Source organism: Schistocerca gregaria, chromosome 9 (genome assembly GCF_023897955.1).
Source record: "Schistocerca gregaria isolate iqSchGreg1 chromosome 9, iqSchGreg1.2, whole genome shotgun sequence".
Taxonomy (NCBI): Eukaryota; Metazoa; Arthropoda; class Insecta; order Orthoptera; family Acrididae; genus Schistocerca; species Schistocerca gregaria.
Window position 1 is genome coordinate 25,964,281 of NC_064928.1, and position 15,153 is coordinate 25,979,433.

The window sequence follows — 15,153 nt, forward strand, 5'->3', positions numbered from 1 at the left end:
TGTTTAATTCCAGAGGTAGACATAGAACATCATCCAAAATTGTGCTAAATGCATTATCTGAAAATTATTTCAAGCAGTTAGTTCATGGGCCCACACGATTAGTAAACAGTTGTGAAAATGCATACTTGACCTCTTTGCAACAACTAATCCTGAGTTAATAACATGCTTCAAAATGGATACAGGGATTAGTGAATGCAGGGTTGTCATAGTAAGATTGAATATTGTAGCCCCAAATCCTCAAAAATAAACAAAAAATATACATATTCAAAAAAGCAGATAAAAATTCACTTGATGCCTTCCTGAGAGACAGTCTCCATTCCTTCCAAATTAATAATGTAAGGGTAGACCAGATGTGGGTTGAATTAAAAAAAAATACTATCAGCAGCAATTGAGAGATTTCTACTAAATATATTAACAGATGATGAAGCTGATCCTCCTTGGTACACAAAATGGGTCAGAACACGATTGCAGAAACAATGAAGCAAACATGACAAACTTAAACAAACACAAAATACCCAAGATTGGTGATCTTTTACAGAAGCCTGAAATTTAGCACGGACTTGAATGTGAGATTCTTATAACTGTTTCCACAATGAAACTTTGTCTTGAAACCTGGCAGAAAATCCAAAGAGATTCTGGTCATATGTGAAGTATGTTAGCAGCAAGAAACAATCAATGCCTTCTCTGCACGATAGCAATTGAGATATTATCGAAGACAGTGCTGCCAAAGCAAAGTTACTAAACATAGCCTTCCAAAATGCCTTCACAAAAGAAGATGAAGTAAATATTCAAGAATTAGAATCAAGAACAGCTGCCCACATGAGTAATGTAGAAGTAAATGTCCTCAGAGTAGTGAAGCAACTGAAATCACTTAAGCAAGTCTTCTGGTCCAGACTGCATACCAAGAAGGTTCCTTTTAGAGTATGCTGATGCATTAGGTCCATACTTAACAATCATATACAACTATTCACTTGACAAAAGATGTGTACCCAAAGACTGGAAAGTTGCACAGGTCACACCAATATTCAAGAAAGCTAGTTGGAGTAATCCAGTTAATTACAGGCCCATATCATTAATGTTGATATGCAGCAGGATTCTGGAACATATATTGTGTTAGAACATAATGAATTATCTTGAAGAAAACAGTCTATTGACACACAGTCAACATGGGTTTAGAAAACATTGTTCTTATGAAACACAACTAGCTTTTTATTTGTATGAAGTGTTGGGTGCTATTGACAAGGGATTTCAGATTGATTCCATATTTCTGGATTTCTGGAAGGCTTTTGACACTGTACCACATAAGCAACTTGTAGTGAAATTGCGTGTTTATGGAATATTGTCTCAGTTACCAAACAAAAGCGCTGGCAGATTGATAGACACAGAAACAAACACAAACACAAACATACACACAAAATTCAAGCTTTCACAACCAACGGTTGCTTCATCAGTAAAGAGGGAAGGAGAAGGAAAGACGAAAGGATGTGGGTTTTAAGGGAGAGGGTAAGGAGTCATTAAATACTAAGGGAAGTCTTTCTGCTCCCAGCATTGGAATGACTCCTTACCCTCTCCCTTAAAACCCAGATCCTTTCATCTTTCCCCTCTCCTTCCATCTTTCCTGATAAAGCAACTGTTGGTTGCGAAAGCTGGAATTTTGTGTGTATGTTTGTGTTTGTTTGTGTGTCTATCGACCTGCCAGCACTTTTGTTTGGTAAGTCACATCATCTTTGTTATATCAATTTTAGCATCATTGATGTATGGTACAAAGAATGAAGTATATGTATTGTGGACCAGCCTTGTGAAATTGTTCATAGATTCGTTCAATGAACTGTAGCCTCCACCAGATTTTGTCACACATTATTGGTAGTACCTAAAATTGTAATTACTGGTAACTTAAGTAGTAAGTATTACAATTTTATCAAATAGTGACAATACAAGCATGGTCCACATTGATTTACACTTTACTTTTTCCCATTATTCACAGTACGCATTTTGACTCTTCTTATTACCACTTATTCGGGGCAATGGAGCAATTTCTGTGCAGACATCATTTTGTAGATTTCCAGGTACTGTGAGCAACTGCATTGGGTGGAAGGGGCCTACAGAAGTTAAGGGGGCCAAGCCATGAGAATACGATGGATGTGACAGTACCTGGAACCCCCTTTCAGTAATGGCTGTGGGGTTTCCTGATTCGTACAGAGCAGGGCATTGTCATTTACCATGACAATACACACTCTTCACACACTTCCACCAGTACTGTGAGCACCTGCAGTATTTACACCCTACTTCCACTGAAACAATGTTATCCAGCACTGTTCTTGATGATCACACTCCATATTGTTGACTCACATAATGTCAGCAGTTGGAAAAATAGGCAGTAGTGTGCAGGGATTCCACATCTTCTCTTGCCACCTACGGTTAGACAAAAGTACTGCATATTTGCAACTGTAATGATGAGTCAAATGGTACACCAAGTACAATGTGAAAATAATCATTAAGGAATGCCTTTGTAATTATGATCTTTTAAAAATAATTTAGTTTCTTGACCAAAACACAGCTGGGCACTTTTGTTTTTACATCTCATAAAATTTCATTTTACCCAAGGTTAGGAATCACTGGGCCAAAGTGTGTTCAGGGTTTGTGATAGTAGAGTGCAAGGGAGAGAGTGTTAGCAAGCTTGTCAATCCCCACAACTCAAGTCTGTCTCATCAGTGCACTGCTGCTGCCAGTTGAATCCAGTGTTGCCAGATATAGATAGGCTTCCCATGGCATAGAATATGTGGCCAGTTTTAAGACTGGCAGGAATTTTAAATCAGACAATGGACATTTTTATATTAATTTTGAGTATAAGATGCACTTGAATCCTGGAGGCAATTTTTTGAAGAACAAAGTGGTGTGTCTTGTAGTTTGTAAAACATGGTAAATGATATTATGATTTACAAAGACTTTTACACTGATCATACAGCCTGTACTTTCTGCTTACTTCAAGAATATATGTTCTTTATCATGCTAATGAGCAACTACATTGATGTTTATGATCCTGAAACATGGGCGAGGGTGAGGACAATATAGCAGACTTCACTTCTCACTTCTTCACTTATCTTATGTTCACAGCTGACATGTCAGCTAGGTGATTTGATTTGTTGTGACCAAAAACAAGAGAATAAATTATACTCCTTATTATTTGTGTGCTGATTATACGGTTTGCGGGTTATTCGTGCACCTCAAAAGAAAGGGGTTGGGGGGGGGGGGGGGGGGGGAGGATGGCAGGATGGGAGGATGGGAGGATGCACTGCGTGACAATAAGTACCGATTAAATTGTTTAAACACCTGCCACATGACAACAGAGTACTTTTCAATTGATTATGGCCAGGCTGTTAAATGTAATTAAAAAACGAAATCACTATTATGATATTAGTCAGCATGTAAGTGTCAATAAAGCAGGTTAAAAGAAATTTGTAAAAGAGATGATGGAGAAATAAAAGAAACATGTGTTGACATTCAATCAACAATTAGAATTAACTGTAAGATTTGAGAAAGGGGCAACTGCTGCAAAACTAAGTGCCAATTACATAGGGAAAGATAAATTGCTACTTACTATAAAGAAGATATGTTAACTTGGAGACTGGCACAATTAAAAGACACTTACATAAAGCTTTTGGTAACAGCAGAGAAACACATACCACTCATACAAACAAGCAAGCACACCTGATGCATACATGACCACCAACTTTGGCAGCTTGGGCCAGAATACAACAGTCGTGTGGGCTGCGAGCAGCAATCTGGAGGAGAAAGAGAAGGGGAAGGGATAGCAGTGTATGGATGGGCAGAGAGAGGAATGCTGTCAGGCTGAGTGTGCAGGAACTAGAATGTCAATAGGCAAAGAGTCAGAAGGTTGTGGGGAAGGGAGGTGGGGAAAGAAAGAGAGGAGTAGGTAAAGATGGGTGGGTACATTGGCAGAGGACAGCAAACAAAGAGGTTAGGAGATGACAATGGGGAGGAGGAAGTGTGGAAACTGTTGGGTGGAGAGTGTGAGGACAGTATGTTACCACAGGTTGAGGCCAGGATCATTACAGGGGTGGGGAATGTGTTGTAAAGATAACTCCCATCTGCCCAGTTCAGAAAAGCTGGTGGTGGAGGATCCAAATGGCTTGGGTAGTTAAGTAACCATTGAAATCAAGCAGCTGCAGTGTGGTCTACTTTGCTGTTGGCCACAGTTTGGCAGTGGCCGTTCATCCTTGTGGACAGATGGTCGATACTCTTACCGATAAAAAAAAGCTGTGTAATGATTACATCAGAGCTGGTAAATGACATAGCTGCTTCCACAGTTGGCCTGACCACTGACAGGGTAAGAAAATCCAGTGACAGGACTGGAACAGGAAGTGCTGGGTGGGTTGATTGGGCAGGTCTTGCACCTGGATCTTCCACAGGGATATAATCCTTGTGGCAAGGGGCTATGATTGGGAGTGGAATAGGGACGGTCTAAGATGATGTGGAGGTTAGACGAGTGATGGAACCACTTTAGGAGTGGTGGGAATGATCTCTGGTAGGATGTCCCTCAATTCAGGGCATGATGATAGGTAACAAAGCCCAGGCAAAGGATGTGGTTCTGATGTTCCAGACCAGGGGGCTACTGGGTGACAAAGAGGACACTCCTTTGTGGCTGATTCTTGGGGGTGTTAGAAGGATTGGGAGTGTGATTGGAAATTGCACAGGAGATCTTTTTGCAGACTAGGTGAAGGCTTTGGTGAGACCATGAGCATTACTGAGTAAGGGAGTTCTTGTCACTGCAGATATGCCACCCTGGGTGGCCAGTCTGTATGGAGGGGATTTTTTGGTGTGAAAGGGATGACAGCTGCCGAAATGCAGGTAATGTTGGTGGATAATGGGTTTAATGTGGACATAGATGTGGAAGGAGCTATCAGAGAGGTGGCGGTCAATATCTAGGTAGGTGGCATGCTGGGCTGAGGAGGACCAGGTGAAGTGGACAGGAGAGATGGTATTGAGGTTGCGAAGGAATGAAGATAGAGTGTCTTGGCCCTAAGTCCAGATCATGAATATATCATCGACGAAACTGAACTGGACTAGAAGTTTGGTGTTTTGGGAAGCTAGTAAGGTTTTGTCCAGATGGCCCATAAACAGGCTGGCATTGGACGGTGTATGTGGGTGCTCGTGGCTGTGCCACGGATTTGTTTTTATACCTTCCCTTCACAGGAGAAGTAGTTGAGGGTTAGGATAAAGTTGTTAAGATATGTGAGGAATGAGGTAGAGGGTTTGGAGTCTGAAGTACATTGGGAAAGGTAGTGTTCACTAGTGGCAAGATCATGGGCGTGAGTGATGTTGGTGGTATAGAAAAGTGGCAGCAGTGAGGGTGGTGGAGAGTTGCTGAAGGAAGTGTTGTGTCTCTCTGATTTTGGATGCTATGTTTCGGGCAATTGGATGGAGGTGTTGGTCAACGACGGCCAAAATATTTTCTGTGGGGGACACAATAACCAGTGACATTGCTGCCACAGTGGACCCCTGCTCCATCTTTCCGGAGCAGTTCAGAAAAGAATCCCTTTCTGTGGTAAAAACCCAGTTCCACATCCTGTTTCTCAAATGCTGCCAAAGCAATGGAATCCCCCCAAATGCCCTAACAACAAACATTCCTTTCTCTGGATCCCACCCCTTCTTTCACAGTGACCTTGACCTTTTCAGGTTCTGACAGTACCTGGCCTCCAAACCTGGTACTGCAAAAACACATCTCTGTTGCACAGGCAACTCAGAACTACTCATGCTCTCTCCACAGAATACTTCTACTATACAATCCCTACTCCATACATCATGTCTCTGATGTTGATTCGCTTGCTCTCCAGCACCTGTAGGAGTATTCCAGTCACCACCTTCATAAGTTATCCAATATGCTGACATCCTACTGCTGTGTTGGGTCACCATTATGCAGCCCCTATCCTACCCACAATGATCCTCCTCATCACCACTCATAGCACCTAAACCCTGCCTAGTCCAAATTTTCAACTTGTCACATCTTCCAGAACTACCTAATAACTGTTTACCAAATCCTGAGCCAAAACATTCTTGAAAACTCTTGTTAACCTTTCCACCAAAACCCTGACCTCCATAGAAATTTCAGTCATATCCAAAGACCTCACTTTTAGCTCTTCACCCAAATTTAACCATACTGGAGATATACTCACCTCCTCCTGATCCCTGCAATGGAAGCACTTTGTTGCTGCTGATCCCTCCAGCTAAATCCAACCTAATTCCAACATTGATTCCTCCTAACTCTTTCAGTTCGTACCACCATCAAACCATGATCCTCTCCTAGCCCCTCTCCTGCCGCATATCCACCCACTGGCCACCTGCCAAAAATTCCTTACATCCAACTTAGTCTCACCATCCTTCTCCAGGTCCCTTCCTCAGAATACCACCCTTTCAGTAGAAGAAAAAATAGCCTCATAAAAGCTCAAAACAAGTCCTGAGCTGATCCTCTTACTTGCAGACAAAGGTTCCACCACTGTTGTCATCAATCACAGTGACTACCTGGCAGAAGGCCTCTGCTAGTTATCTGACTCCTCCACCTTTAAACTCTGCCATACCAAAAGTCCAACACAACTTCCAATCACTACTTAAAGCCTTAGGCCCTTCCGAGAACCTTCCTACCCCTGTGACACCATGCACACCCACCTTCTACATGCTCCCCAAAATCCACAAACTCCATAATCCAGGGTGCCCCATTGTGGCTGCTTATTGTGCCCCCATTGTGAGAATTACAGCCCTCCTTGACCAACACCTCCAACCAGCTGACCATATCCAGCCTCCCATGTCAAAGGTACTATCCACTTCCTTCACTGACTCTCCAACATCCCCACCTATTTGCCTGCTGGGTCCCTGCTCATCGTTCTTGGCAGCACCTCCCTATACATCGTCATCCCTCATGTCCATGGTCTTATCGATATTGAGCACTACCTTCCCCAATGTTCTGCAGACTCGAAACCATCTACCTCATTCCTCATACACCTTAATAACTTTATCCTAACCCACAGCTACTTCTCCTTTGAAGGGAAGATATACAAACAAATCTGCAGCATGGCCATGAGCATCTGCCCTAGTCTGGTTCAGGTTAACTGATGATATCTTCATGATGTGGACTCAGGGCAAAGACATCCTATCTTCCTTCACAACATCAACACCTTCCTTCCCATCCGCTTCACCTGGTCCTCCTCAACCTAGCGTGCTACGTACCTAAATGTTGATGTCCTCCTCTCTGATGGCTCCATCTGTATCTCTATCCACATTAAATCCACCAACCACCAACAGTACCTGCATTTCGACAGCTATCATCCCATTCACACCAAAAAGTCCCCACCGTACAGCCTGACCAACTAGGGAAGGTGAATCTTCAGTGACAAGAACTCCCTTCCTCAGTCTGCTGAGGGTCTCATAAAGCCCTACAGAGTCAGGAACTATCCCCCAGACTTAATCTGCAAACAGATATCCCATACCATTTCCCCTCACATTCCGAATCCTTCCAACACCCCCACGAACCAGCCACAAAGGAGTAGACCTTTGTCACCCAATACCACCTTGGTCTGGAACAACAGAACCACATCCTTTGTCAGGGCTTTGATTACTTCTCATCATGTCCTGAAATGAGGGACATCCTACCCGAGATCCTTCCAACTCTTCCAAAATATTTTTACATCACCCACCTAACCTCCACAAAATCCTAGTCCATGCCTATGGCACTCTCAGTCACAATCCTTTGCCACAAGGATTATATCTGTTTGGAAGATCCAGCTGCAAGACCTGTGCAAACCACTCACCCAGCACTTTATGTTCCAGTCCTGTCACAGGTTCAAACTACCCCATCACTGGCCAGGCCAACTTCGAAAGCAGCCGTGTCATTTAGCAGCCCTGCTACAATAACTGCACAGCTTTTTATATTTGTATGAGTACCAACCAGCTGTCCACAAGGATGAATGGCCACCACCAAACTGTGGACAAGAACAAAGCAAACCATCCTGTGGCACAAAATGCAGCTGAACATAACATGCTCGATTTCAGTGGCTGCTTAACTACCTGAGCCATCTGGATCCGCCACTCCACTACCAACTTTCATGAACTATGCTCCTGTTATTATCCATGCCTCAATTTACAGTAACACACTCTCCACACACCCTTCACCCAACAATTTCCACCATTCTGCCCTATCATCTCCTTTGGAGTTTTGTCTTCCACCCTCTTTGTTTCATGTCCTCTACCAATGCACCCACCCATCTCTCCCATTTCCTCTCTTTTTTCGCTTCTTTTTTTCCTCACCTCCATGCCCCACAACCTCCTGACTTTCCACCTTTCAGCATTTTAGCTCCTGCACACTCCACTAGACAATATTCATCTTTTCCCCCCATGCATACACTATTATCCCTTCTACTTCCCCACCCTCTCTAGATTGCTGCTTACATCCCATGTGATGGCTGCATTCTGGGCCGAGCTGCCAGAGTTAGTGATCATGTGTGCATGAGGTGTGCTTGCTTGTGGGTATGAATGAGGTGTGTATTTCTCTTTTGCTGACAAAGGCTATGGCCGAAAGCTTTATGTAAGTGCCTTTTAATTTTACCTGTTGCAACCTAATGTGTCTTCTTTACGATAACTAGCAGTCTGTCTCGTCCTCCATTGACGATATTCCTACCTGGAGTTTCCATTGTTTTAAGTGTTGATTATGGTATTAAAATGCAGACTGTTCATGACACTAAAAGGAATAAACAAAAAATGTTAGATTGTGTCAGGAAATGTGATTTTATTTCTGGACTATCTGTGTGAGAAGGCATGAAGATATCTAGATTTTATGAATTAGATGGTGCTCTTTTACAGTGCTTAGGCAAAAGTAAGCAGAAGGTGTCATTGTTTCCAGAAGGTGACACTGTTTCAAGTGTGATATGTGTCAAAATCAAAATTTTTTATGAAGCTCCAGGGTCAGCTGGAGAATTTAATGTCTCATCTGGATGGTTAACCAGATTCAGACAGTGTTGTGGGATTCACGAACTTACTGTGCAAGGAGAGCAGCTTAGTTTAAATGTTGTGGCAGCTGATACCTGCCAGGAAGAATTGCAGCAGTTTATTGAAGAAGGAAATTTCACACCAGACGTATTTTATAATGCAGATGAAAGTGGTCTGTATTGGAAATGTCTATGAACGATAAACCACACTTTCAGGAGTGAAGTTTGTGTTCCTGGATATAAGTTGTGAAAGAACACATTATAATTTTGTGCAGCGCTAACACTTTTGGGAACCACAAAGTGAATCTACTAGTCACTGGAAAACCAAAAACACCCCAAATATTCAAGGATATCACAGCTAAGGATCCCCTGTACATTATTACAAGCAAAGAGGAGCATAGAGGGATAGTGAAATTTTCAAAAAATGGTTCTATACACATTTTGTACCACAAGTTTGGCAATTTCTAGAAGAGAATGGATTGCCACAGAAGGCTGTTCTATTGCTTGGTGATGCCCTTTTACATCCCAATGAGAGCATTCCCATATCTGATGATTGTCTCATCAAAACTTACTTCCTAATGTGACTGCCATTGTACAGTATATAGCAGTGAAGCAGTGCTACTGGGACAGTCTACTGAGAATTCTACTTGATGAGGATGATTTGGTGGCATCCTGGAAGAAGTCAATAATTCTAGAGGCTGTACGAGGGATTTCTGATTCCCGGCAAGAAGTGAAGCCATAAAATTTTCCAGGTATAGAACAAAGTAATTTTCAAGAATCAGTGACTAAGACAAAACAACTACACAAATAATGAATGTGGCAATGAATTTAAATGCCTTTGAAGATGTCAGTGAAGAAAACTTGAATTAGCGGCTGAAGATTGACACTCATGAACCTGCCTTCCGGTACGTGAGTAGTGCCAAAATTGTGACTGCTGTTTCACAGCAAAACAAGGAAGAGGACAGTGAATGTGAAAGTGGGGGTGAAGACAGTGATCTTGTCAGTCATTGTATCAAATTGCAACATGTTGATACTCTTCTATGTTATATGGGTCAGAGGGTGTTTCAGTACAGTGACATTATTGCTGCAAGAAAAATTCAAAATGCTGTGCAAAAAATGTCATCCCCTCTCAAAAGCAGACCAACAGCACAGAATATTTTAAGAAACAAACAGATCTACAGTAGATATCCACAGAGCTTGGATGTTCATGCATCTTTCTCTCCAAATTACTCTAATTGAGGGTATAATGTGTGTGTGTTGTACAACACTACTGTTGTACAACACTACTGTTGTACATCTTTAAGTGGCATTACAGCACAAGTATCATAGTAGCCAAAAGTACCCTCAATTATTTTAACCATTGTGTTTTATGTCACTGTCCACCTAGGTAGCTGAGTAGAAAGTGCATCTGGCTGCCATGCAGCGTAGCTGGATTCAATAGAAAGTAGCCCCAGGGACTTTTCCTTGATGGGAGGAATGGAACAGGATGCACTCAACCTGACAAAGGGCAGTTGAGAAGCAATCTGAATGAGAAGTAGTTGCTCGAAGGTCTTAGATGCGGGCAGCTGGGAGGGTGGGGTGCTGGCCCCGTCAGTGTGTAATGCGTTTGAATGCCACTGTATAGTGGCCTGATGATGGAGATATCTTTTCATTTTTAACAACCCATTAAACTGACATTATGAGATGACAGCTGTATACATTAAAGATGTGAACACATGTCCACTATGTCATCCTTAGCAGGTTCATGACTGAATATGGAAAATGTAAAGGAAGCTGGTCTCTGTGATGTAATATATAAAGAAAGTTTTTCCTCAAGTAACTACAATTACAGACCTTGCAATAAATGTAAAAGACTTTGGAAACCACAAGATCACTTATACTGTTTTCTATTATAGAGCAAAGATGTAGAAACCTCAAGGAGAAATCTGATAATACACGAAGGCCCAACACTACTTAAAGAACAAGAAAAATAAATTGTTATTGTTATTGTGGTCCTCAATGCAGCTCTCCATGCTACCCTATCCTGTGCAAGTTTCTTCATCTCCCAGTACTTACTGCAACCTACATCCTTCTGAATCTGCTTAGTGTATTTCCATCTTGGTCTCCCTCTACGATTTTTTCCCTCTACGCTGCCCTCCAATGCTACATTTGTGATCCCTTGATGCCTCAGAACATGTCCTACTAACCGGTCCCTTCTTTTTGTCAAGTTGTTCCACAACCTCCTCTTCCTCTCAATTCTATTCAATACTTCATCATTAGTTATATGATCTACCCATCTAATCTTCAGCATTCTTCTGTAGTACCAAATTTTGAAAGCTTCTATTCTCTTTTTGTCCAAACTATTTATTGTCCATGTTTCACTTCAATACATGGCTACACTCCATACAAATACTTTCAGAAACGACTTCCTGACACTTAAATCTATACTTGATGTTAACAAATTCCTCTTCTTCAGAAACGCTTTGCTTGGCATTGCCAGTCTACATTTTTTATCTTCTCTACTTTGACCATCATCAGGTATTTTGCTTCCCAAATTGGAAAACTCCTTTACTACTTTAAATGTCTCATTTCCTAATCTAATTACCTCAGCATCACCTGACTTAATTTGACTACATTCCGTTATCCTCGTTTTGCTTTTGTTTATGTTCATCTTATATCCTCCTTTCAAGACACTGTCCATTCCATTCAACTGTTCTTACAAGTCCTTTGCTGTCTCTGATAGAATTATAATGTCATCGGCGAACCTCCAAGTCTTTATTTCTTCTCCATGGCTTTTAACTCCTACTTCAAATTTTTCTTTTGTTTCCTTTACTGCTTGCTCAGTATACAGATTGAATAACATCGGGGAGAGGCTACAGCCCTGTCTCACTCCCTTCCCAACCTCTGCTTCCCTTTCATGCCCCTCGACTCTTATAACTGCCATCTGGTTTCTGTACAAACTGTAAATAGAATTTCACTCCCTGTTTTTTACCCCTGCCACCTTCAGAATTTGACAGAGAGTGTTCCACTCAACATTGTCAAAAGCTTTCTTTAAGTCTACAAATGCTAGAAACGTAGATTTGCCTTTCTTTAATCTTTCTCTTACGATAAGTTGTAAGGTCAGTATTGCCTCACATGTTTCAATATTTCTACAGAATCCAAACTGATCTTCCCTGAGGTCGGCTTCTACCAGTTTTTCCATTCATCTGTAAAGAATTCGTGTTAGATTTTTGCAGTTGTGACTTATTAAACTGATAGTTTGGTAATTTTCATATCTGTCAAGACCTGCTTTCTTTGGAATGGGAATTATTATATTATTCTTGAAGTTTGAGGGTATTTTGCCTGTCTCATACATCTTGCTCAGCAGATGGTAGAGTTTTGTCAGGACTGGTTCTCCCAAGGCTGTCAGTAGTTCTAATGGAATGTTGTCTAATCCCGGAGCTGGGTTGCAACTCAGGTCTTTCAGTGCTCTTCACGCAGTATCGTATCTCCCAATTCATCTTCATCTACATCCTCTTCCATTTCCATAATATTGTCCTCAAGTACATCGCTCTTGTATAGACCCTCTATATAGTCCTTCACCTTTCTGCTTTCCCTTCTTTGCTCAGAACTGGGTTTCCATCTGAGCTCTTGATGTTCATACAAGTGGTTCTCTTTCCTTCAAAGGTCTGTTTAGGCAGTATCTATCTTACCCCTAGTGAGATAAGCCTCTACATCCTTACATTTGTCCTCTAGCCATCCCTGCTTAGCCATTTCGCACTTCCTGACTATCTCATTTTTGAGGCATTTGTATTCATTCTTGCCTGATTCATTTAGTGCATTTTTTTTTATTTTCTCCTTTCATCAATTAAATTCAATATTTATTCTGTTACCCAAGGATTTCTACTAGCCCACGTCTTTTTACCTACTTGATCCTCTGCTGCCTTCACTACTTCATCCCTCAGAGCTACCCATTCTTCATCTACTGTACTTCTTTCCCCCATTACTGTCAATTGTTCCCTAATGCTCTCCCTAAAACTCTGTACAACCTATGGTTCTTTCAGTTTATCCAGGTTCCATCTCCTTAAATTCCCACCTTTTTGCAGTTTCTTCAGTTTTAATTTACAGGTCATAACCAATAGATTGTGGTCAGAGTTCACATCTGCCCCTGGAAATGTCTTACAATTTAAAACCTTGTTCCTTAATAAATTCCCTAATAAATTATTGTTTCAAAAACAATGTGGCCGAAAGCAGTTTTCTTTCTCAATGAAATTTCGGATATGTGTCAAGTGTGTCTTTATGATATAAGCTGCTGGTGACATTCAGGAATTGACCAGCCACCACACGCCACCTAGCCCGGAGTCTGCCACTCACTCGCCCTCCCGCATACCACCGTCACCCACGCGCACACCGCTCTCACCCGAGCGGTTCGGCACAGTGAGGATCCGCAGCAGGCGCACGGGCGGAGTGACCGCTGTCAACCTCCCCCTCCACCTCCCAATCCCTACTCCCGTGTCATCTCCAGAGCGCAGCCCGCCCCAGCCTGCCCACCGTGTCTTCACGCCTGAGAGGTCCCCGTCACCTCGGAGCGGAGGGTACGGCGCCAGCGAGAGAGTTGCCACACCGCCGCCCAGTCCGGAGCATGTGAGGGAGCGTGTCACAATGTACAAGTGGCGATGTAAGTATGTCTCTTTCTGTTTTTGAACCATAGCTTTAAGAGGCCATTCTATTCTAGTAATATTAAAAATTTTCGCTGGTATAAATGTAATGTAGGTAAACTTAAGAATGCACAGTTTCTGTAATCACAAAGGAAATGAATAACTTAAATCTATGAAAATTCATTAAATAAAAGTGCTAATACAGAATATGTTATAAGCCAAAGCATTGTTACATAACTAAATTTGTCTCACATCCTTGGCAGATGGTGAAGTCTTCAGTCAGAAGACTGGTTGAATGCAGCTCTCCATGCTACTCCATTGATGTGTTCCACCAACTGGTCCCTCTTTTTTGTCAAATGGTGCCATAAACCTCTTTCCTGTCTAACTCAGTTAATATCTTTTCTTTAGTGACACAATCTAGCCATCTAACCTTCAACGTTCTTCTGTAGCATCATGGTTAAAAAGTTTCCATTCCCTTTTGTTTGTGTTGTTTTTCATATCTGTTTCACCTTCATCAGGCATGGCTCATAGTTTCTGTATGGGGGAAGGCTGCAACATTTATTATTTGTAACTAATATTTGCCTCAGTCTACACTACACATTGGTCTGTCACCACAACATAGATTTCAAGAGGGGGAGGGGGGGGGGATATCACACTCCAGCCAAAATTTTACATATTGCGTCTTCTTTTTGTTTTACTGCATGGCACTAAGAGTTAACACTAAGATAAAATCTATAGGTAGCTTATTTATCTGCTGACTTCACATTTCTGAACACTTCACCACAACAAATCATACTAGAAGACAAGTGATATTTAAAGCTATATTTGTTAGCTGCACTGTATGCTTAATGTTTTTGGTATTTTGAATTCTAGACCTGAGAGTTTTAATGTTTTGTGCCTGTTCAGTGTGCAGCTTTTGTGAGTTCATGTGACAAGACAGTGATGTGTCCACACATTATGGACTTTGTGCTATGGTTGTGGTTTTTGGCTGAATAAATAAACACTATGGACTTTGTGCTATGGTTGTGGTTTTTGATGAATAAATAAACACTTGATTGAGATCAAATCAAGCTGTGAGATAGAAAGCAATCTTTGTCAGCCCTTATTTCATGGCATGTTCACACAATGGAATGAACTCTTTCCTGAGAAAGAGAGCTTTTATTCATACATAACATCTAATATTACAGAACATACTTTAATTACATTAATGAGAAAGTCCTAATATGGCTTCTTTTCATGTAAGGTTACACTCAGAGATACATTTTCAGTAAAGGCTTTTGAAGATGTTAATTTGTATTAGATGTGAACATATCTTTTTTCAGAAATTGTTTGTTGGTATTTCAAGTTCTCTTTACTTCTGGTGTTCGCACTGACTCTTTTGCTCAAATAATGAAATTAATCTACTGATTTTTGAGTGTCATATCCTAATCTATTTCCCTGTGCATCAACTGACTACATGTCCATTTCCCTAATTTTGCATTTATTGATATTCATCTTACAACATCTTTTTGAGATAGTATCCATTCTATTCAAATGATTTT

At 41.4% G+C, this 15,153-nt stretch overlaps 1 protein-coding gene across 1 annotated transcript in view; it reads left to right on the forward strand.

The window, feature by feature from the left end:
- The window catches only part of LOC126292032 (nascent polypeptide-associated complex subunit alpha, muscle-specific form-like), a 397,943-nt gene that overhangs the window by 305,617 nt on the left and 77,173 nt on the right, over positions 1-15,153 (forward strand). The window contains exon 17 of the mRNA XM_049985825.1: positions 13,281-13,632. Coding sequence (XP_049841782.1) covers positions 13,281-13,632 — 352 coding nt within the window. The remainder of the gene's footprint in view (positions 1-13,280; positions 13,633-15,153) is intronic.